Source organism: Dipodomys ordii, unplaced genomic scaffold (assembly GCF_000151885.1).
Source record: "Dipodomys ordii isolate 6190 unplaced genomic scaffold, Dord_2.0 Scaffold130, whole genome shotgun sequence".
In the NCBI taxonomy this organism is placed as follows: domain Eukaryota; kingdom Metazoa; phylum Chordata; class Mammalia; order Rodentia; family Heteromyidae; genus Dipodomys; species Dipodomys ordii.
Window position 1 is genome coordinate 5,865,873 of NW_012267346.1, and position 21,032 is coordinate 5,886,904.

The 21,032-nt window shown below is 46.4% G+C and overlaps 1 protein-coding gene across 4 annotated transcripts in view; it reads right to left on the reverse strand.

Annotated features, from left to right (window-relative positions):
- Positions 1–2,409: 2,409 nt before the first annotated feature.
- Positions 2,410–21,032, reverse strand: part of Sirt5 (sirtuin 5) — an 18,897-nt gene continuing 274 nt past the window's right edge. Inside the window, exons 1-9 of one of the 4 annotated variants that reach the window (XM_013030413.1) lie at positions 21,022–21,032; positions 19,632–19,779; positions 16,019–16,152; positions 13,771–13,996; positions 11,031–11,118; positions 9,695–9,748; positions 7,372–7,495; positions 6,316–6,431; positions 2,410–2,850 (exon numbers count right to left, since the gene is read on the reverse strand). In XM_013030413.1, the coding sequence (XP_012885867.1) occupies positions 2,775–2,850; positions 6,316–6,431; positions 7,372–7,495; positions 9,695–9,748; positions 11,031–11,118; positions 13,771–13,996; positions 16,019–16,152; positions 19,632–19,746 (933 nt within the window). In that variant the 5' untranslated portion in view covers positions 19,747–19,779; positions 21,022–21,032 and the 3' untranslated portion in view covers positions 2,410–2,774. Of the gene's footprint in view, positions 2,851–6,315; positions 6,432–7,371; positions 7,496–9,694; positions 9,749–11,030; positions 11,119–13,770; positions 13,997–16,018; positions 16,153–17,995; positions 18,224–19,631; positions 19,780–20,240; positions 20,280–21,021 lie in introns of those variants that run through there. The other 3 variants (XM_013030412.1, XM_013030414.1, XM_013030415.1) reach the window with 3 other exon arrangements.

Below are 21,032 nucleotides of genomic sequence, written 5' to 3' on the forward strand. Positions count from 1 at the left end.
CGCGGCGGCGCGGACTCGCTTCTGCCCGCGCGCCCCGGCGTGGAAGGAGGCCACGCGTGGGAGCGCTCGGGTTCCGGGGCTCCGAGGCGGTCAGGGGGCGCTGCGTTGCCCTTTCGGATGGGATTAAATCCAGCGCCCAGTTCCCCGCTGGCCGCAGGTCGCCGCCGTCTGTGGGCGCGCCGCCTTCCCTGGCTCTTTAGGAGGTGGGGCTCGCGTCGCGCGGGATCGCGGTCGCCGACGGCCTGGCTCGGGTGCTGGAGCCCCCGCGGCTGTCCCGGGCCCCCCGGGCTCAGGTGCTGGAGCCCCCGCGGCTGTCCCGGGCCCCCCGGGCTCAGGTGCTGGAGCCCCCGCGGCTGTCCCGGGCCCCCCGGCCCCCCCCTCGGGCCCCCCCAGCACGGGCTAGAATGGAAGCTCTGGCCCAGCCCGCCCCGCGTGCGCTGAGGCCACTGTGGTACCGAGGGAGGGAGGGAGAATACTTGGCCCATACTGACTCCTTGTTCCTCGCACCAATCAGGTTGCACACTTGTCATGTATCTACACGGGCAGATACTCTACTGAAATGCACACTCTGGCGTGGCGCTAAGTGACTTAAGCTCCACCCTGCTGCAGCTCTAAAAGCTCCTTCCTGAAGTTCCTACACATTTCCATTCGTGTAACTTCCACTCCACACATTACCTGGCAGTTGTTCCAACCGTTGTGAAACTTGGGGTGGGTGGGGGCAGGCCTTACTAATTATTTTATTCCCAATGTCTGTCGTATGGTAGACGCTTCATTCAATTCAGTTGAATTGAATAATTCTATCTCACATGTATCTTGTAGTTCCAATTCTTCTTTTATCTTTTCTGATTTAGAAGCAATTCTCAATTTTAAAATGACAAAACCAAACATGGACAAAACAGGACAAACACAAGAACAACGCTGCAGGTAAAAACAAAAGAACCCATAAACTTCTGGGCCTTAGGTGGAAATTATAAATCACAAACATTCTTAAGATTGCCTCAGACTGTGCTGACTCACATAATGACTAGCACCAGGAAAATGTTAAGTTGGAGACTCCCACAGCAGGCTTACTGAAGAGTACATGATGGGGGCTGGGCTTGGTGGCACCACTGAAATTCCAGCTACTCTGCAGATAGAGGCAACCAGGGCAAAAGTAGAACTCTCTACCTAAGAAAATCCAGGATTGAGGGTGTGTCTAAGTAAGTGGTAGAGTCCTTGCCAAACAGGAGACCCTGAGTTCCATCCCCAATACTGCAAAACAAAAAATGGCTTATAAACACCTCAGAACCTTGTTAAATATATTTTCTGTCCCTCCCTGATTCAGCCTCATCAAAGCCCAAATCAAGACCTCAGGGTGCCTGCCTGGTCTCTACACTCCCCACTGGCTAGGAACATCCGCACTCCAAAACTACACAAAGGACCTTTGGGATGGATTTGTCAGTGGCTAAGATTTTTATGTGCATTACAAAGTTGTCTATAAAAGTGAGTTGTTACCTATTTCTACAAAATCCAGGTTTGTAACGTCAAATATAATTCTCAAGGGGCTGAGGTGAAGCAGCCCAGGCATGTAATTATTCAAGGACCCACCAGACCCAAAGGATGTGCATGACCTTCATACACTTCAGTAACAGCCATTCCTCCCAGTCAGGCCTGATGCACACTGGCCAGCAGGCATGCATATAGCTGCAAGGGGTTGAAGGAGTAGTTTTTTCCTACTTTATTCCAAGGGAAAAAGTGCATCATTTTTTAAAGTCCTACAGAGTAACTGCCTTCAGAAGCGAGGGTCTGTGGAGCTTGGCAGGCCTTACAGGGACAGCTGTTTCCTTCAGTAGTAGTCTTGAGCTGTCAACTATCACTCCTTGCTTTCCCCTGGCTGCCAAGCAATCAGAGCTAAGGTGTAGGTTGCTGTGCTCACCTGGTACAACCCCATTTTGGTACTGTTCTGTTTTCTCATTTGGATTTTCTACTTGTTACTTTCCTCTTTTTTATTTTTATTTTTGTCAATCTTGGGGCTTGAACTCTGGGCCTGGGCACTGTCCCTGAGCCCTTCAGCTCAAGGCTAGCTCTCTACCATTTGAGCCTCAGTGCCTCTTCTGGTTTTCTGGTTTATTGGAGATGAGAATCTCATGGGCTTTCCTGCCGAGGCTGGCTTTGAACCACAATCTTCAGATCTCAGCCTTCTGAGTAGCTAGGATTACAGGCGTGAGCCACTGGCACCCAGCTACTTTCCTCCTTTAAGAGTTCTTGTCCTCAAGTTATCCTTGTTTTTTTGAGGCAAGGTAAACACTGAAAAGAGAAAGCCTCCAACAGGCACATTTTGGGGAACCATTATATAATAAATGACCTACAGAAGCGAAGGAATTCACTTCTCACCAAAATATACACACACACAAAAAAACCAGAATCAAGTACCAGCTGAGGCTTTCCTCTATTTCTGGATCAAAGAGAAAAGATCCACAATCATTAACCCACTTCTTTTTAAGACAATGTAATCACAAATTTTTCCCTCCCAGTAACTGACCAAAACATCAAACATAAGAACTTGTATTTTAGTTCAAACCAACTAAAGTGTGTTAACTCCACACTTCTCTGGCTTCATCTAAATAAATGCTTTGTCATAGCTTTTCTAAGCCAATCATTTATCAACAGGCTGAATCCCCACCAGGTATCAGAGGATATTTTTAGATCTTCAGTATTCAGCTCAACATCCACAAGAATGTTCCGTGTGTGGCCTAGTTCTCAGATCCACTATTATTTTTCCATTCACAGAATGTTTAAGGAACAGTTTCCATTTCATGAGGAGCCAGGGCTTCAGGAAGGGTGGTCCCACAGGGTCCCTGGAAGTGAAACCTGAACAAAGGACCAGATGTATTAGTTAGGAGCTACATGTTAGTGATAACAATGCCTACCTGCAGCATTTCTTCATTACATCCAAACTTCTTGTTGGTCCTAGGGCTCAGGGCCTGGGTGCAGTCCTTGAGCTTTTGTGCTCAAGGCTGGTGCTTTACCATTCCAAGCCACAGCTCCACCTCTAACTTTTTAGTGGTTAATTCTCCAATTAAGAGGCTCATGCTGGCTCTGAACTTTGAGCCTCAGCTCCTAGCCTCCTAAGAAGCCAGGATTGCAAGTGTGAGGAACCAGCGTCTAGTGGTGTCTATAATTTCTGTGCTCATTTCCCCCCTCCCTTTTTTGGGTGGGGAGGGATAACTGCAGCCCTACACACTCCTGCCAGTACCTTCCACCTGACATATATGATCTCCAAGTCCTCACTACTTGCTTTTCCCCTCTTTTTCTAATTAGAGTCACTGTGGTGGTTGTGAACTAGTATCTCGTTGGAGCTTTCATTTGTATGTACATCCTTACTGACTCGTGATGTTGAATGTCATTGTAATATGCTTATTGATTCTATGTACATATTAGAGAAATGTCTAACTTTTTCGGTCAGTCTTTTATCTGTATTATCTTTTTTAGTTGTATATATAGTTTATATACATTTAGACTATATGCAAATCTTTCAACTATTAGACTTGGAAATATGGCTGGGAAGTTGGCTCAGTGATAGAGTGCTTGCCTTGAATGCATGAGGCCCTGGGTTCAATTCCTCATCACCACATAAGCAAAATGAAAAAAGCCGGAAGTGGCGCTGTAGCTCAAGTGGTAGGGTGCTAGCTTTGAGCGGAAGAGCTGAGGGATAGCGCCCAGGCCCAGAGTTCAGCCCCCAAGACCAAAAACAAACAAACAAATAAATAAATAGACTTGGAAATATTTCTACATTGTACATTGACATGTTGAATTAAAACCTTTTGCACAACTACTGAAAGATATATATATATATATATATATATATATATATATAGTTTTGGGGCTTGAACTCTGGGCTTGGGCGCTGTCCCTGTGCTCTTTAGCTCAAGGCAAGCACTCTACCGCTCTACTGCTTAAGCCACAGCGCCACTTCCGGTTTTCTAGTGATAAGATAAGAGTCTCATGGACTTTCCTGCCCGGTTTGGTTTTGAACTGCGATCCTCAGATCTCAGCCTCCTGAGTAGCTAGGATTATAGGCGTGAGCCACTGGCACCCAGCTGAAAGATAATTTTTAAAAGGATTTTTTTCTTCAATTTTGTGGGTAGATTTTCACTCTATTGCTGTACAAAAACATTTAACTTGAATAAAAACCAATTTGCCTTTTTTTTGGGGGGGGGTCCGGTCATGGGGCCTGAACTCTGGGCGTGGGCGCTGTCCCTCAGCTCCTCAGCTCAAGACTAACGCTCTAGCACTTGAGCCACAGCGCCACTTCCGGCTTTTTCTTTTTGCTTATGTGGTGCCGAGGAATTGAACCCAGGGCCTCATGCATGCAAGGCAAGTGCTCTACCACTGAGCCACCTTCCCAGCCCTACCTTTTTTTTGTTGTTGTTTTCTGTTACTCATGCTTTTGGTATCAGGTCTAAGAAAGTTTTAGCTAACACAGGGTCACAAAGATTTTCTCCTTGGTTTTCTTTTTGAGGATTTTATAGTTTTCACACTTAGGTTCAGGCCTAAGATCCATTTTGAGTTAGTTTTGGTGTGTGTTGTAGCAAAGGATCAGACTCCAGTTGCATGAGGCTATCCAGCACATGATTGAAAAGCTTGTTCTTTCCCCTGCTGGACCATCTTCACAGTCTGCAAAAATCAACTGACCACAAATATGAGGAATTATTTTGGTGGGGGAGGGGGAAGTCAGTCATGAGGCTTGAACTCTGGGCCTGGGCACTATCCCTCAGCTCTTCAGTTCAAGGCTAGCGCTCTACCACTTGAGCCAAGCACCACGTCCAGTTTTCTGTTGGTTAATTGAAGATAACAGTCTCACGGACTTTCCTGCCCATGCTGGCTTTGAACTACAATCTTCAGATCTCAGCCTTCTGAGTAGCCACTGGTGCTGGCATATGAGGGGTTATTTATTTATTTATTTCACTAGACTTTCACTTCTGTTCTGCTGGTTTTATATATCCATTCTTAAAACAATTGCCACACCGCCTTGGTTAAATAACTGTAGTAAGTTTTGAAATGTCTAGGTGTGATTTTGTTCTTTTTGCTTTGACAGAAAAGTCCCCTGAATTTTCAATATGAACTTTGGGATCACCTTGCCTATCTCTGCAAAAATCTAGTTGTAATATTGATAGGGATTAGGTTGAACCTCTTGGAGACTATGGTCATTTTAATAATATTAAGTAATCCAATCCATGATATGGGATACGTTTCTATTTAATATTCTTTATTTCACTCAATAGTGTTTTGTATAAATTTTGCATAGGAGACTTTTTTTATAGAGAACTTTTTGAGCGATAGAGGGGGTAACATTGTCCAAAAAGAAACGTATTATTTACCTGACATATAACTAACCCCTCTGTACATCACCTTTATAATAGCAACAAAATACTTTTTTAAAAAGAGAAATGGGAAGTTTTCACAACTTACAAACAAATGATGAATTATGGACCAGGCAGCCAATTATACAAATGCATAAGAAAGACCAGTACCAAAGTCAGCTAAGTCAGCTGAGGAGGATGCTATTTAAGTGCCTATGCCACGTTTTATCCCAGGGCCAACTCAGAGCCACAGTTCACACCCTGGATGCATGGGATAATTGCTAAGAAAGAAACTAAAAGCAATCACCATGTCCAGCAACCTTCAGTGGCATCATAATGATTCTAGGAATTGGAGCCCAGTCACTGGGATTTTTTAAATACTCAACCAACATGAAAAGCCTTTGATTAAGGAACTAAAGTGTTAATGAAGTTTTATGGGAGGAGAGGGGAGTCAGTTGTATTTATATTCTAGAAGGAAATTTAACTAGCAACCAAGGATTAAAAGTAAAGCAAAACAAGGGTCAAGGCATAACATGGGACCTGGGATTTGTGAGATGGCCATGAATACAGAGGTTCTTTGGAATCAAATTGCAGACAAATTTACCCAGTGAATAGAAGCTTTTTCTGGGTCATTTTTCAGGCTTCCCTGTTGAGGGCTACTCACCTATATCTAAAAGGTCATTACCAAACGTAGTTCACAATATAACTGCAAGGTAAATCTAAGAAACATAGAGCTTTCAAAAAAGAAAAGCCTGTGGCAGATCCTATGTTGAAACATAGACACCTGCACCTGTGCTCAGAGATACTTTGTTCTTCCACAAGAAGAGCTATAAAGCAAGACTGTCCTCTCTCCTCATTCCTCTCCCCTGTCCTTCCCTTCCCTTCCCTAAAAATTAGGACAATAGGTAAGATCTGTGGTGACATGTCCAAGCCTGCCCTCCACCTCCCAATGCCCAGCTTGGCACCCGTGTACCTGAATGTGTTTGTGGCTGGGGTGGTCTCCGTGTTAAACTCGGCCACTGGAACTCCCCTAGCAGCCACTTGAGGGGCAAACAAGGCAGCTGGGTAGACCACAGATGAAGTCCCTACCTGCAAAGCAGCACATGGGAATTGACTGAGGGGAGACATTCAGAAAACCTATGATACACTCAGGTAGGGCTGTCGCTGCGGCAAGAGCAGGCGAGGCAGGATGAGACACGGTGGAGGGGGTGTCCACACATGCAAGTTTAGCAGCAACCTTCAGGCCATTCGTAGAATTTAGGAAGACCATGAGATACAGAAAGGAGAGTTACACGAATGGACAGAGCTAGGAAGAAATGACCCATTCAACATGTTGGAAAGATTGGGGTGGGAGAATACTGTTTCTGTTTCTGATTTTTTTGTTGTTGTTGTTTTGTTTTTTGGGGGTCCGGTTGTGGGGCCTGAACTCTGGGCCTGGGCGCTGTCCCTCAGCTCTTCAGCTCAAGGCTAGCACTCTACCACTTGAGCCACAGTGCCACTTCCGCTTTTTTTCTTTTTGCTTATGTGGGACTGAGGAATCAAACCCAGGGCCTCATGCATGCAAGGCAAGCGCTCTACCACTGAGCCACCTTCCCAGCCCTGTTTCTGCTTTTTGAAGTTATAAAAATGATCTATGTTCCCTAACTTAGAAAATTTAACAACAAAATGTAAGCATGTTACCCATGATTCCACTACCCAACAATATATAGTTATCTTTGAGAGGGAGGCAGTACTGGGGTTTGAACCCAGGGCCTCACACTTAATAGGCAGGTATGTCTCTTGGTCTATTTTCTTTAGTTTTCAGACAGGGTCTTGTGTTTTTGCCCAAGCTGGCCTGCTCTGTTATAATCCTCCCATTTATACCTCCTGCATAGTTGGGATCACAGGCTTGTACCACCACACCCACTTTATGGTTTGAGTTAAAATGAAGGAAGGGAGGGAAAGAAGAAGGAAAGGAAGCAATAATAAATCCCACCCTCAGCTTCAGTGCTTCAGAGAATCCTGAGGACTGAGGAAGGGTGTGACCTACCACTAGACACAGGTCACAGAGGGCAAGCTCTCTGTCCACCTCCTCCAGAATGGCAGGATCCAGGTTTTCTCCAAACCACACCACATGTGGTCGCAGCAAGCCCCCGCACCCTGCCTCCTCACACCTGGAAGAGAGCAATTCTGAATCACCCTTAGCTGCCTAAGACCCAGGGAAGGCTGGGTACTGCCCAGAACCCATGCAAGTGAGCCACTTCACACTCACACACTTCACTAACAGGAACTTGCCAAGTAGAACTTCCCTAGTAAAGTTTCTTTTTCCTGTCCACCCAGTGGCACTGACATGGAATCAGCTGAGATGGACTGCTCTTTTCAGAAGCTTTTCCTTATATATTAAAAAGCAGTTCTGGGCAGAACCCTGGCCTGGGACCTGCCTTCAGTACTTGCAGAACCCCTAAAATCTTCAATGACTTCTTCCACTTTCTGCTCTCTTCAGACCTGTCTGTAGCCAGCCCTCCAGTGCCCATACTGCAAGCCCTCACGTTTCCATTTCTCCTCTAGCTTACCACGCCCGATACCAGTAGCTTAGAAATAATCTCCTACTCAGGAGCCCCCAGAACTCCCATTATTTCAAATTACAATTAGTAATGAATTCAGTAATGAAAACCCTCATTAAAAACACAAAGGGATTGGTGGTGAAATAAAGCCATGAACTAGCAACATTTTATAGCCATTTTTGAGAAAGCAATAGTATTTTTGTATGTTGAACCTTCTGAGAAGTCCTGTAACAATGCAAATGGAGGAGGGGCAGTTATTTTTATTTTTTTGCCAGTCCTTGGGCTTGAATTCAGGGCCTGGGCCAGAGTGCCACTTCTGGCTTTTCTGTTTATATGGTACTGCGGAATCAAACCCAGGGCTTCATGCATGCTAGGCAAGCACTCTACCACTAAGCCACCTTCCCAGCCCCACGCTTCCATATTTCTTTGGCCATGTAACATCTTTTCTTTTTGAAGAAATGCTCTTAGTATGACATGTACTATGAATCTCCGAACACTGTTGGAAGCACTGTTTCAGTGACTAGATTTGAAAATTTGACATGAAAATCTATTTTTTTTCTAGTGCTAGGAAATAGAACCCAGGGCTTTGTTATAAGGATTTTACCATTTGAGCTATACCCCAGGCTTTTATTTTTACTTTCTTAAAGAGCCTTTGTGATCCTTTTACCTCCGCCTCCTATGCCCAGCTTCTTTTCTTTAGTCTACAAAAATAGTCTGGTGAAGCAATTTTGTCTTTGAAAGATCTTTGAATGTCTCCCTAATCCTGAACTGATAATGCGGAGAATGGAAAAGAAGGAGGAGGGGGCAGGAAAGAGGGGGAAAAGAGTAGGAGGGGCAGGAAGAGTGAGAGGGGAAGGTTAACAGGAAGGGAAAGGGCAGGGAGGAGAGAAGGAAGGGGAAGGGGAGAAGTAGGAGGAGGAAGAAGAAAAGAAGGAAGAAGGAGGAGGAAGAGAAGAAAGAAGGAAAAAGAAACAGAAAAGGAAGGAAGGAAGAAAGGAAGGAGAAGATAACAGCAGATTTACTGGCAAATTTCAGGATGTAGCCTTGTACTTTCTAAAATTTAGATGACAGTCTGTCATATAGCGGCAGAACTCAATCCACCAAAACACTAAACATAAAGGGATGGAAGCTGGGTATGTTTGTAGTCACAGTTGCGGAGGGATGAAATAGTATGTCAAAACTCTGGAACTAGCCTGAGCAATATAGGAAGGCTCTGTTTCAAAAAGACACACACACACACACACACACACACACACTGTCTAAAAAACACACACACATTGTCTCAAACACACACACTCTGTCTCTAAAAGACACACACACAAACACACACATACCCCTCTGAGGGGCGGGACTAGATAAAAGATGTTCCTTTGTTTCACCTTTTGTCTTTTTGCTCTTGGCCTTGTTGGTCAGGACTAGATTGTGCATTTTTTCATTTAAGAGGTATCTCATGGACAGACAATGTGTGTATGCTTATAGTCCTAGCTATCCAGAAGACAGAGGCAGAAGCATCACAGTTCAGGACTAACCTTGTGCAGAAATTTGCAAGACGTTATCTCAAAAACAATCCAGACATAGTGATACATGCCTCTAGTTCCAGCTACTGGGGAGGCCATCTTTGGCAAAAGCATAAGACCTTACCTGCAGAAGGAAACGACTGGGGCGTGGCTCAAGTGGCAGAGTGCTTGCCTAGCAAATGTGAGGCCAGCAGTGCAATAATAAAAATAACAATGATAATAAATAATTACATTTGGGTTATTTTCTTTTTTGCAACCTGGAACACTAAATATAAGGGTTTTTTTTACTTACCTGGGCAGTTTCTCAACTGGGATTCCTGCATCTCGAGTTTCAGGATCTGGAGCGCTGAAGCGTTAGAAAAGAAAGAGGGTCACTGGTATGCACAATCCAAGAATGAAGGAACAGCTTCACCCTGAAGCTTCTCTTTTTGGCAGAACTCCTCTGCATGCTCACGAGGAAGAGAACTAGGATAGGCGTCAAGGAATGGCCAGTGGCTTTCACTCCAGAGGGATCTTGTAGCGGGGAGGAGGCCTGGAGTGACCCCGCCTGCAGAGTTTTGTGATTTACCTTATATGCTTTAGCATCATTTGGCTCATCTGCAATGTTCACTTATCACTTACAGAATTTATACTACATTATTGCTGGGCACCAGTGGCTCACACCTGAATCCTAGCCGCTCAGGAGGCTGAGATCTGAGGATCATGGTTCAAAGCCAGCCCCGGCAAGAAAATCTGTGAGATTCTTATCTCCAATAAATCACTCCAAAAAGCCAGAAATGGAACTGTGGTAGAGCATTAGCCTTGAGCTCAGGGACAGCACTCAGGCCCTGGGATCAGCGCCCCCCCACCGAAAAAAAAAGAAAGAAAAAAGAATTTATACTACACTAAAATGGCCCAGTAAACTTTTACCAATATTCTGAGTTCAGTATTTTTTCCTACTCATAATAGTGAATACTCATCATAAAAATGTTGCAAAGAGGGTTGGGAAGGTGGCTCAGTGGTAGAGTGCTTACCTTGCATGCATGGGTTTGATTCCTCAGCACCACATAAGCAGAAAAAAAAAAAAGCCAGAAGTGGCGCTGTGTCTCAAGTGGTAGAGCGCTAGCCTTGAGCTGAAGAGCTGAGGGACAGCGCCCAGGCCCAGAGTTCAGGCCCCACGACCGGACCCTCCCCCCCAAAAAAAGTTGCAAAGAATAAAACATTTATCCAGGGACCAAGGGCTCAAGGAGAAGAGGTCACTAGCATGTTCAAGGCTCTGGGTCTGATCCCCAGTCCTCCTCCCCCAACAATCATCCACAATCCCTTCACTCCAATATCAGTAGTAATACTGTAATATTTTGTTGTGTTTTTTTCTGACCTTTTAACTAGTATATAGATGCATAAGCATGAAGTATTTGTATTTAACTAAATTGGGATCGTATAGTATCATATAGTATATCATTTAGCATACTGTTTTTACTTCACACTGTAAATTGTGAGCCAAATATTTATTTTATCAAATGTCTTTAGTGCCTTCAGTCTTATTTCTCATAAATATCCACAGGAATTTTCAATGAATGTTTCATTTCCTCCTATCCATGTTGAACTTAGAGGGAAAAATGACATACTATGTCACACAGCATAATTACCCTTTTCCTGATAAAGCTGGACAAATTGGACTGTTGTAGTTCTCAGCCACAACGCCACAAGAGGTGCATCGAGTTTTAAATAAGGTTCCTGAAAAACACACATTAAGTTTAGAACTTTGAATAATCAAGAACAACTGTTGCTAAGTCTAATTGAGTTTTTATCCACTCCTCTTAGCAAATGGGCCTTGCCTAGGAATCATGGGAAATACAAAAGCAAATAGACTAAAAAGCTTCCGGATCTGGAGGAGAAAACAAGTAGTAGTAGGACTAATGTGGCTCAGTTACCTTGGAGTGATGTTCAGGTAGACCTAAAGTAGTCAATGGGGAAGAGGCTTCTCCACTTAACACTCAGGGTATGATTTACTATGTATGTAATTACGAAAGGTCAGTGGCTTAGAGTATGCTTCTAAAATCTTTGAATTCATGCAGCCTTAATTTTTACATAGAATTAAGTAACTGATAAAAAAGAGGGCTGAGCCTAGTGGTTCACACTTGTCATCCCAGCTACTCTGAAGGCAAAGATAGGAGGATCTTGGTCCAAGGTGAGTCCTGGCAAAACCATGAGATTATCTGAAAAACAAACTAGAGGTAAAAAAGTGTAGGGATGTATCTCTAGTGGTAGAGTACTTGCTGAGAAAGCATTGGGTGCTAAGTTCAAACTTAATACCACCAAAAACTACATATAAACATGCATACATGTGTGCTTTGAAACTAAGTCTAAGTTTTAAAATTATTTTTAGTTGTTGTATAATTATATGTATATGGTGCAGTATGACAACTTGATACATGTATATAACTTTTGATAATCAGATGAGGATAATTAGCATCTCATGTATTTCCATTTCTTTGTGTTTGGAGTTTATTTGGATTTTTTGTTTTAAAGTATTGGAGGGGCTGGGAATGTGGCTTAGTGGTACAGTGCTTGCCTAGCATGCATGAAAACTCTGGGTTCAATTCCTCAGTACCACATAAACAGAAAATACTCAAGTGATAGAGTGCTAGCCTTGAGCAAAAGAAGCTCAGGGACAGTGCCTAGGTCCTGAGTTTAAGCCCCAGAACTGGCAAAAAAAAAAAAAAAAGTATTGGAGTTTGAACTTAGTGCTTTGAGCTTGCTTGCTCATGTCTGGTGTTCTACCACGAGCCATGCCTCCAGCCCTGCTTTTTGTTAGATGAAGTCGAGTGAACTTTCAAGTCTTGGCTGGCTTGAAACTACAATCCTCCAAAAGTTCTGAGTAGCTAGGATTACAAAGGTGAACCACTAGCACCTGGCCATTAGTATGTTTTAGCAAGTCCTTTCTGTAAGTGTAGAACAACAAATAAAGGATAATAAAATTGCATATCATAGTTTGGGCAGATTTTTTTTGCCAGTCCTGAGGCTTGAGGGTTTTTTTGCTCGAGGCGAGCACTCTACCACTTGAGCTACAGAACCACTTCCAGCTTTTCTGCTTACCTGTTACTAAGGAATGCAACCCAGCGCTTCTTGCATGCTGGGTAAACAATAGGCCACAAGGCCCCTCAAGGTCCCTTTCATCTCAACTGTTCGGTTTTTTCTCAGCTTATCTATTTACTTATCTATCTATCTCCAGCCATTGGTTAGTAATTTTGGAGATTGTGAACTGTTCATCTTATTTCAAAGTCACCTTATGTAAATACATCTTTCTACAAACTAGCCAATCGCCAGCACATTGTGAACCTGAGCTCAACCAATCTGAACAGAGGGGTGGGGCCTGTTGCATTAGGGATAAATATAGGAGCAGCCTGCCTGCTCTGTGGGCTTGCTTGCCAGATTTTTGGCTGTTAGTGCACCCTTCTGCAGAAGTAAATTTTGCATTGCTGAGACAATTCTTTATTTTTGTGTCTATTGTTGTGACTCTAGTGTCTCTTGGATAGCACATTTATAATAACACATAGCTCAGGATGCATCCTAAAAGTGATGGCATCTTCAATTTTAATGAAATGAAGAGGTTTTGTTGCTTTTGTTTTGTTTTGTTTTTGGCTGGTCATGGAGCCTGAACTCTGGGCCTAGGCGCTGTCCTTCAGCTCTTCTGCTCAAGGCTAGCGCCATATACTACTTTTGCCACAGCGCCATTTCCAGCTTTTTCTGCTTATGTGGTGCTGAGGAATCGAACCCAGGGCCTCATGCATGCAAGGCAAGCACTCTACCACTGAGCCACCTTCCCAGCCCCTGAAGAGGTTTTTTTAGAACACAAGTTACAAGGAAGTTCTCATTCCTTGTAACCAAAGCAAGCCCTCAGCAGGCTACCCAAATGGTGTGCCTAGGTTCTTCAAAGAGCTCTGCAAATAGGCATTGCCATCTTCACCAACACGGCTGACTGCTAACACGGCAGAGACATGAGCAGAGACCCGGGGTAATCATGCTGCTAACTGTTCTTGGGACACAGCAGACAAGGTCCAAGTGAACAGCATTGCCCAACCTACCTAAAGCAAAAACAGGCGCTAAACAAACAGGTGGGCCATGCTGGAAGGCTGAACTGCCATCCTGCCAAAGCCACGACAACCTGGGGCTCTGCTCCCCTCAGCGGCGGTGTCCCCCGCAATTCCAGCCAGGGCTCAGGCTCTGGTGGGCCGAGGCTCATCCGCCAAGGGCGCAGGAGAGGCGGTGCTGCCCACAGGAGCAGGACATGGCCAGTGAGGGGTGCTAGAGGCTAGGGCGGCCCGCCGATCAAACGCCAGGGGGTGCGGACGTCCGGGGGGGAGGGGCGGTGGGGAAAGGCCTTACCGTGGATTTCCAGGAGGTTCTGGGTGCCAGCCTTGCGGTGCAGCTCGTCGATGTTCTGGGTGATGACCACGACCCGCCGGCCCTGGGGACGCAGCCGGGCCTCGCACTCGGCCACGGCCAGGTGCCCCGGGTTGGGCTCCTTGCTCCGCATGACCTCGCGCCGGTAGTGGTAGAACTCCCACACCCGCGACGGGTTGTGGGCGAAGGCCTGGGGAGTTGCCAAGTCCTGGGGGCGGAGGAGGCAGGGTTGGGATGGGGGGCAGGGGGAGGGTGTCGGATCACAGGCTAGGCCCAATCCTGGGGCAAAGCTGAGGCCCTGGAGAGGGGTTGTCTCAAAACGGGGTCATGGCCACCCATCAAACGAGGAACAGCAAGGAAAGTCAGGTGGGAAGGCATGAGGGCTGAATTTGCCTCTTCACAGAGCCCGGAAATATATGGGGGTCAATCTCATTTTGAGATATACCCAAGAAAAAGGTAAGGTGTAAAATGCCCCCTTGAGGCATCATAGCTGAGAAACCTAGGTTTTTGTCTTTGGGTGTTTTTTGGGTTTTTTTTTTGCCAGTTCTGGGGCTTGAACTCAGGGCCTAGGCACTGTCCCTGAGCTGCTTTTTTGCTCAAGACTACTACTCTACCACTTGGGCCACAGTACCCCTTCCAGCATTTTCTGTTTATGTAGTACTGAACAATCACACCCAGGGCTTCATGCAAGCTAGGCAAGTGCTCCACCACTAAGCCACATTTACAGCCCAGAAACCCAGTTTTTATAACTATAACTAGAGCTACACACATACTACACACATACCTTCCTATACACAATTGCACATGCCTCCACACACAACTACACATACAAACACAGATACATTCCTATATACAACTACATGTATCTCACATGTACGACTACACATACTTTCCTGTATGCAACTACACACAACTATATACACATGCATTCCAGCACATAACTACACATACTACTCACACACACGACTGCAAATACACAATAACACTCAAAAATATACATACACATGCATGTACACACAACCATACATACACCTACACACATACTTGCATACAAGTTATACATGTGCACATACAACACCACTGACATGTTTATATACATATACACAACTACAGACACAACAACTAAATAGACATATGCTTACAAATTACACATATCCACAATTCACACATATATACCCAACTATATTCACAGGTATACATATACAAATGACATGTACATACAAGTACACACATGCTTAAATACAAACCTATACACCTATGTATATACACAGTTCACACATGTATACTTGTATATTTCTATATATAACCGCACAAACTACATTCAATCAAATATATACATATATGCATGTGCATGCACAACTATACACATACAGCTATACATACACCTGTAAAGACAATATAATAAGGTAACAGAATGTAAAATAAAGTACAGCTCCTCTTCTAGGAAAGACAGATGTCATTCATAGCACAGTGGTAGCTGGGTAGGGCACAAGGGTGGGTGGGCAAGATAGAATATTCTACATCTGGCTTATGAGGGTGACGGTAACGTAGGTGCATGCACCTTTCAAAAATCAGCAAGATGAGGCTGGGCGTTGGTGGTTATACCTGTAATCCCATTCAGGTATTCAGGAGGAGGCTGATACGGGGAAGATGGTAGTTCAAAGCCATTTGGGGGCAGGAAAGTCCATGAGACTCTTTTTTTTTTTTTGGTCCAGTCGTGGGCCTGAACTCTGGGCCTGGATGCTGTCCCTCAGCTCTTCAGCTCAAGGCTAGCGCTCTACCACTTGAGCCACAGCGCCACTTCCGGCTTTTTTCTTTTTGCTTATGTGGTGCTGAGGAATCGAACCCAGGGCCTCAAGCATGCAAGGCAAGCGTTCTACCACTGAGCCACCTTCATAGCCCCGTCCATGAGACTCTTATTTCCAATTACCACCAAAAAGCTGGAAGTAGAGGTGTGCCTCAAGTGGTAGAGTGCTAACTTTGAGCAAAAAAAGCCCAGGGACAACTCTCAGGTCCTGAATTCAAGACCTAGGACTGACACATGCGCATGCACACGTAACTCAGCAAAGCGAGCATACAACACATGTTGCATTCCATCCTATACAAATCCTGCCTTGATAATGCTAACTTTCAAAAGAAATGTGGTTTGTGTCATGAGAAAGCATTGCACTACACTCGGTTTATAGCTTCATTAAGAACAGCCTTTTACTGTTCAGGGAACATTACTAACCTGAGCTTGCCATTTTCTCCAATAGCCTCCAGCTCCTCTGAAAGTTGGAACCCCGCTTTCAGCACTAATGCCAGCCCCTGAAATAATGGCTATGTGCTTTGCCTTGGCAAAACACTTCCGAAAGTCTGCCATGCCTAGAGAAAGAATGAGATCTGTATGAATCCAGTGTCACATTTCGATGTTCATATCCCATATCAACTGCCTATACTTTGGATCCTGACCTTGTACAAAGTCATTCTTTAAGATACTTCAGCAAAAATTGTTTGTAGCTGGTTGGGTAAGACATGTCATGGGTATGGGTATTGTGAGGAAAGCAGCAGCTTAGTCACCACCTGGCTTGGAATCTCAGCTCTGCCTCCACCCCAGAGAAACTGCTTGCCTTTCTCTATGCTCGGTTCCCTTGGCTGTTTGATGTACATACTGCGTACATAGCAGGGTAACTATGCAGACTTTAGAAGGGCTGGTGGACAATATCCATCTTCCTTTATCAAAGTCAAAACAATGGGAGATGAAAATGGGAGGACCACAGTTCAAGTCCAGCTCAAACCAAAAAGGTTAGCAAGACCCTGTCTTAAAAACAAGCCAGGGGGCTGGGAACGTGGCTTAGTGGTAGAGTAGCTTGCCTAGCATACATGAAGCCTTGGGTTCAATTCCTCAGTACCACAGATACAGAAAAAGCCAGAAGCGGTGCTGTGGCTCAAGTGGTAGAGCACCAACCTTGAGCAAAAGAACCTCAATCTCCAGAACTAGCAAACAAACAAGCAAAGCTCCTGTTGCTCCAGCTACAGGAGCTAAAGATAGGAGGATGGCCAGAGCTAGTCCTAGGCAAAAAAGTGAAAGGCCCGACCTGAAAAATAACTGAGGCAAAAAAACACTGAAGTGTGGATTGATTGCTGGGCAGCATGAGGCCCTAAGTTCAAACCTTAGTACTCCCTCGTGCGCGCACACACACACACAAGCCTGTAGATTTGGAGAGGGCTGAGCGGAGGCTCGCTGAATCCCAAACACTCAACGTCTCTCCTAATTCACTTTCTCTGTGGGAGTGGTGCTAATTCCAGTTTCCCTAGGCAAGAATTCCTCTCTTGTAAACAGCTCTGTCCCAACATGGACACATAACTGTGCTCTCTGACTGCTCAAACAAGAGTCAGGCTTCTCCACAAGGCATCACCAGGGAGCTGGATGCCAGGGAGGGGCTGGGCCCATGGAAGGGCAAGCCCACAGTAGTCTTGGTCACAGAGTATGGCGTGTCTTCCCCCTGAACCTCCACATGACCCTCCTGCTTGATCTCTGCCAGCAGAGACAGCAGCTGTGTTCAGCCAAGCCTCTGAGCCCAGCTCAGTATTAATCATTTTCTGTGGACCTCAGGGGTCATTTACCCCCAAAATGACCTCATCTCGAGACAAGCAGAAGGAGCCAGACCTGGAGCTGGCAATGGGGAGATGCGATTGTCGCCCTTGGGCAGCAGTGACTGGAAAAGAAATGCCAGGCAGGGCACAGCCTGGACCAATGCTGCTCCTGAGGCACACAGCCAGGCAGGCCCTCACATGCAGACTGCATGCATGAAGGGTCCAGAGCCAGGCATCAGCTTCCTTCCAGGAGGACAAGTGAGACCCTCCCCCCTTACCCACCTCCCCCATGAAACAGCACATGCTGACCCAGCACCGGCTTGTGGCAGGCCTAAAGCTCTGGAACAGGAGATGTGCCAGACATGGAGTGACCAAACTGGTGACAGCACTGAAGACTTAAAAACAAACAAACAAAAAAGTATCTTGAATTTCTCAACTGAGCAGGTTTTCTGATTTTCCCCATTGAGATAATACCAATGGAGGAAAAACTCTTGAGTGGATGAGTGTCCTCTGGGTGACAGATGGGGACTCGGGGGTAGCCCACTCGAATAGTAAAGGAAGCATGGCCTCCTTTCGTATCCCCAGCTGGGGGCGGGGGGGGGGCAGGCAATGTCCCAGGGGTTTCTCATACCTGGATGGCTCTCTCTAAACAGGCACGGGACGTTCATGAGCTGCACCTGTGTCTGGACCAGGAGAGAAAATCTCCCCTCCCCTTCTTCTTGGTCCTCCAGTGGACTGAGTCAGTGAGAACAAGGGGTAAAGAGCAAAGCCAGCCTCAGAAGCCAAGGAGCAGAGAGTGCCAGCTCCCTCCCTGGTATCTCACTGGAGCTCTCCACAGTCCTGGCAGTACCAGGCTGGAAGAAATGGTCAGACACACTGTTGACCCAGCTAGCGTGGTATCATGCCGAAGCCCTGCCAACATCATGACTCTCAGGGAGACACTGGTGAGAAAAACAAGGCCCACCTGAGGCTAATGCTGGACTAACTGTCTAACCAGAACTAACCCTGGGTGGGTTAGTTTTCCCTACCTTGCTTACTCCTTCTCTCCCTTACCCATTCCTAGAATACGCTGCCACTAAGTCAGAGTCTTGGTATGGAGCCAAGGCTGGCCTCCAATGCACAGTCCTTCTGCTTCAATCTCCTGAGGTTACAGATGTGTATCACAGCACTCTGCTGTGAGTACATTAATAAAAATGTACTTTTTCTAGGAAACATAGATTTTTCTAGGAAATGTAGGAACAGAAGTCCCTAAGGACTTCAAAGTTCACCCCTGAAATTATCCCTAGCCCTAAAAGTCTTTTCTCCCCCACAGGGACACACTGTCATCTCCTGACAAATATTCCACACTCAGAGTGACTTCTATTAAGGTACGGTAAGCAACTTCTACAAACAAAAAGTCAACCTAGATTTGGTCCTTGGAAAATGGGATGCAAAATGCACTTAATGGCCAGGTGCCAGTGGCTCAGGCCTGTAATTCTAGCTACTCAGCAGGCTGAGATCTAAAGCTGTGGGTTCACAGCTAGCATGGACAAGAAAGTCCACGAGATTCTTATATGCAAGTACCACCAAAAAGCTGGAAGTGGAGCTGTGGCTCAAGAACACTACCAAACAGCTCAGGGAAAGTGTCCAGGCCTTGAGATCAAGCTCCAGTACCAGAGCCCACACGCACACATAAACACAGTAAGGGTAATGTAGTGTGAAATGTGAAATCTTTCAAAACAAAACATTTTCTGGGACTGGAAATGGAGCTCAGAGATATAGTGCTTGTAGTTTGGTCACCAGCACCACAAACAAAGCAAAAAAATCCTGTGTGAAAAAATTAAATACAAACATTCCGAGAGATGCAGTAAAATGTCCTAAAGGGACTTGAGTTCATTAAGAAACTCCATGTTGCTGGGTGGTAGAGTGCTTGCCTACCATACATAAAACCCTGGTTCTATTCCTCAGTACCACATACACAGAAAAGGCCGGAAGTGGTGCTGTGGCTCAAGTGGTAGAGTGCTAACTTTGAGCAAAAGAAGCTCAGAAACAGTGCCCAGGTCCGAAATTCAAGCCCCAGGAGAGAGAGGGAGAGAGAGAGAGAGAGAAAGAGGGAGGGAGAGAGAGAGTCCAACCTTGTTTAGAAAGAACTTGCTTGAAAGACAAGAGGCCACAGCATCCCCAAAATCATCCTGAACACCTACTTCAATCTAGGTGATCCCTATCACTATGGGAGCACCCAGAGCTTCACATTCCACTGGAGAGGAGATGAACTAAGAATAACTTACTTGAACTTGGACGAGCCATCGTTAGGCAAACCTTGCTTTGGGAGGAGGCCAAAGGCTTCAATCCACAACACAAAGGGGAAATTAATCTGCTCTGGACAATCTGAAGAGGTCGCATCCGGTTTTCTTAGCAGTACTAATGTCAGGTAGGCTTTAGAAAAACCACAAAACAACACAGAAACAAAGCACATTCAGATATGTGTTTGAATATATGCACACACAGTGCATCTGTGTCTCATAATGGGAATTCTTACTGGAATTCCTTTTATCTATCAATTTTACCTGATTTGAATTGTGTGTGTGTGTGTGCACGCGCGTGTGCATGCGCGGTATTGGGGCTTGAACTCAGGGCCTGGGCCTTGAGTTCAACACTTTTGCTGAGTAAACATCTTTGCTCCTTGACTTACAATGAATTTATATCCCAATAACCTCATTGTAAGCTGAAAATACAGCTAATGAAAAATGTTTTTAAGCCAAGATCATTGGCTCAGGTCTGTAATCTTAGCTACTTGAGAGGGGCAGATTGGAGGATTATGGTCGGAGACTAGAGTGGGCAACACAAGGTTGGAGGACCCAGGGGGAAGGGCCATAGCTGGCTGTAGGGGGCCTCACCTGTCATCCCCAGCGACAAGAGGAAGCACAAGCAGGAAAATCACAGCCCAGGCTAATGTGAGACGCTGCCTCAAAAATAACCAGCCGGCCTGGTGCCCAGTGCCTCACTCCTGCCTGTAATCCTAGCTACTCAGGAGGCTGAGGTCTGAGGATCGCGGTTTGAAACCCAAGTGGGCAGGAAAGTGTGAGGCTGTTAAAGAGCAAAATGCAGCACGGAGCTGTGTGAAGAGTTCTAGCCTTGAGCAACCCTCCCCCCCAAAACCCCACAACCCAGAGACAGAGACCAGGCCCTGAGTTCAAGGCCTCGGACTGGCCCGGTGCACCCCCTGCCCCTCTCCTCCGTCCCCCCCACCGACCATCCCACCGCCCGCGGGGTGCTCGCGGCCCGCAGTGACTTCCCACCCGCGTCCCGCCCCTTCTGGGGACCCCGCGGCCTCCGAACTCCTCGGGGTGGGGGGGGGGACCCGAGTCCTCACACGGCGGCAGCGATGCCGGCCGGAGTCCGCCCAGAATGGGGCCCGCCGTCCCCACCACCTCCCGCGCCCCATCGCCCTTCGTCAGCCCCACTGTCCGCCCCCCCTTCCGGAGGACCCCACCCCACCCCACCCCCTCCAGCGCCAGCCTCCCGCGGCCACTCGGTGGCGCGCATGCGCACCGCGGGGGTGGGGGGAGGCGCCCGGGCCCTCGGGGAGGGCGGGGGCGCCGTGGGGACTCCCGGGGACTCCTCCGCCCGAGCCTAGCCTGACCTCGAAGCTCCGACCCCGCGCGGGCTGAGACGCACCTGAGCGCGGG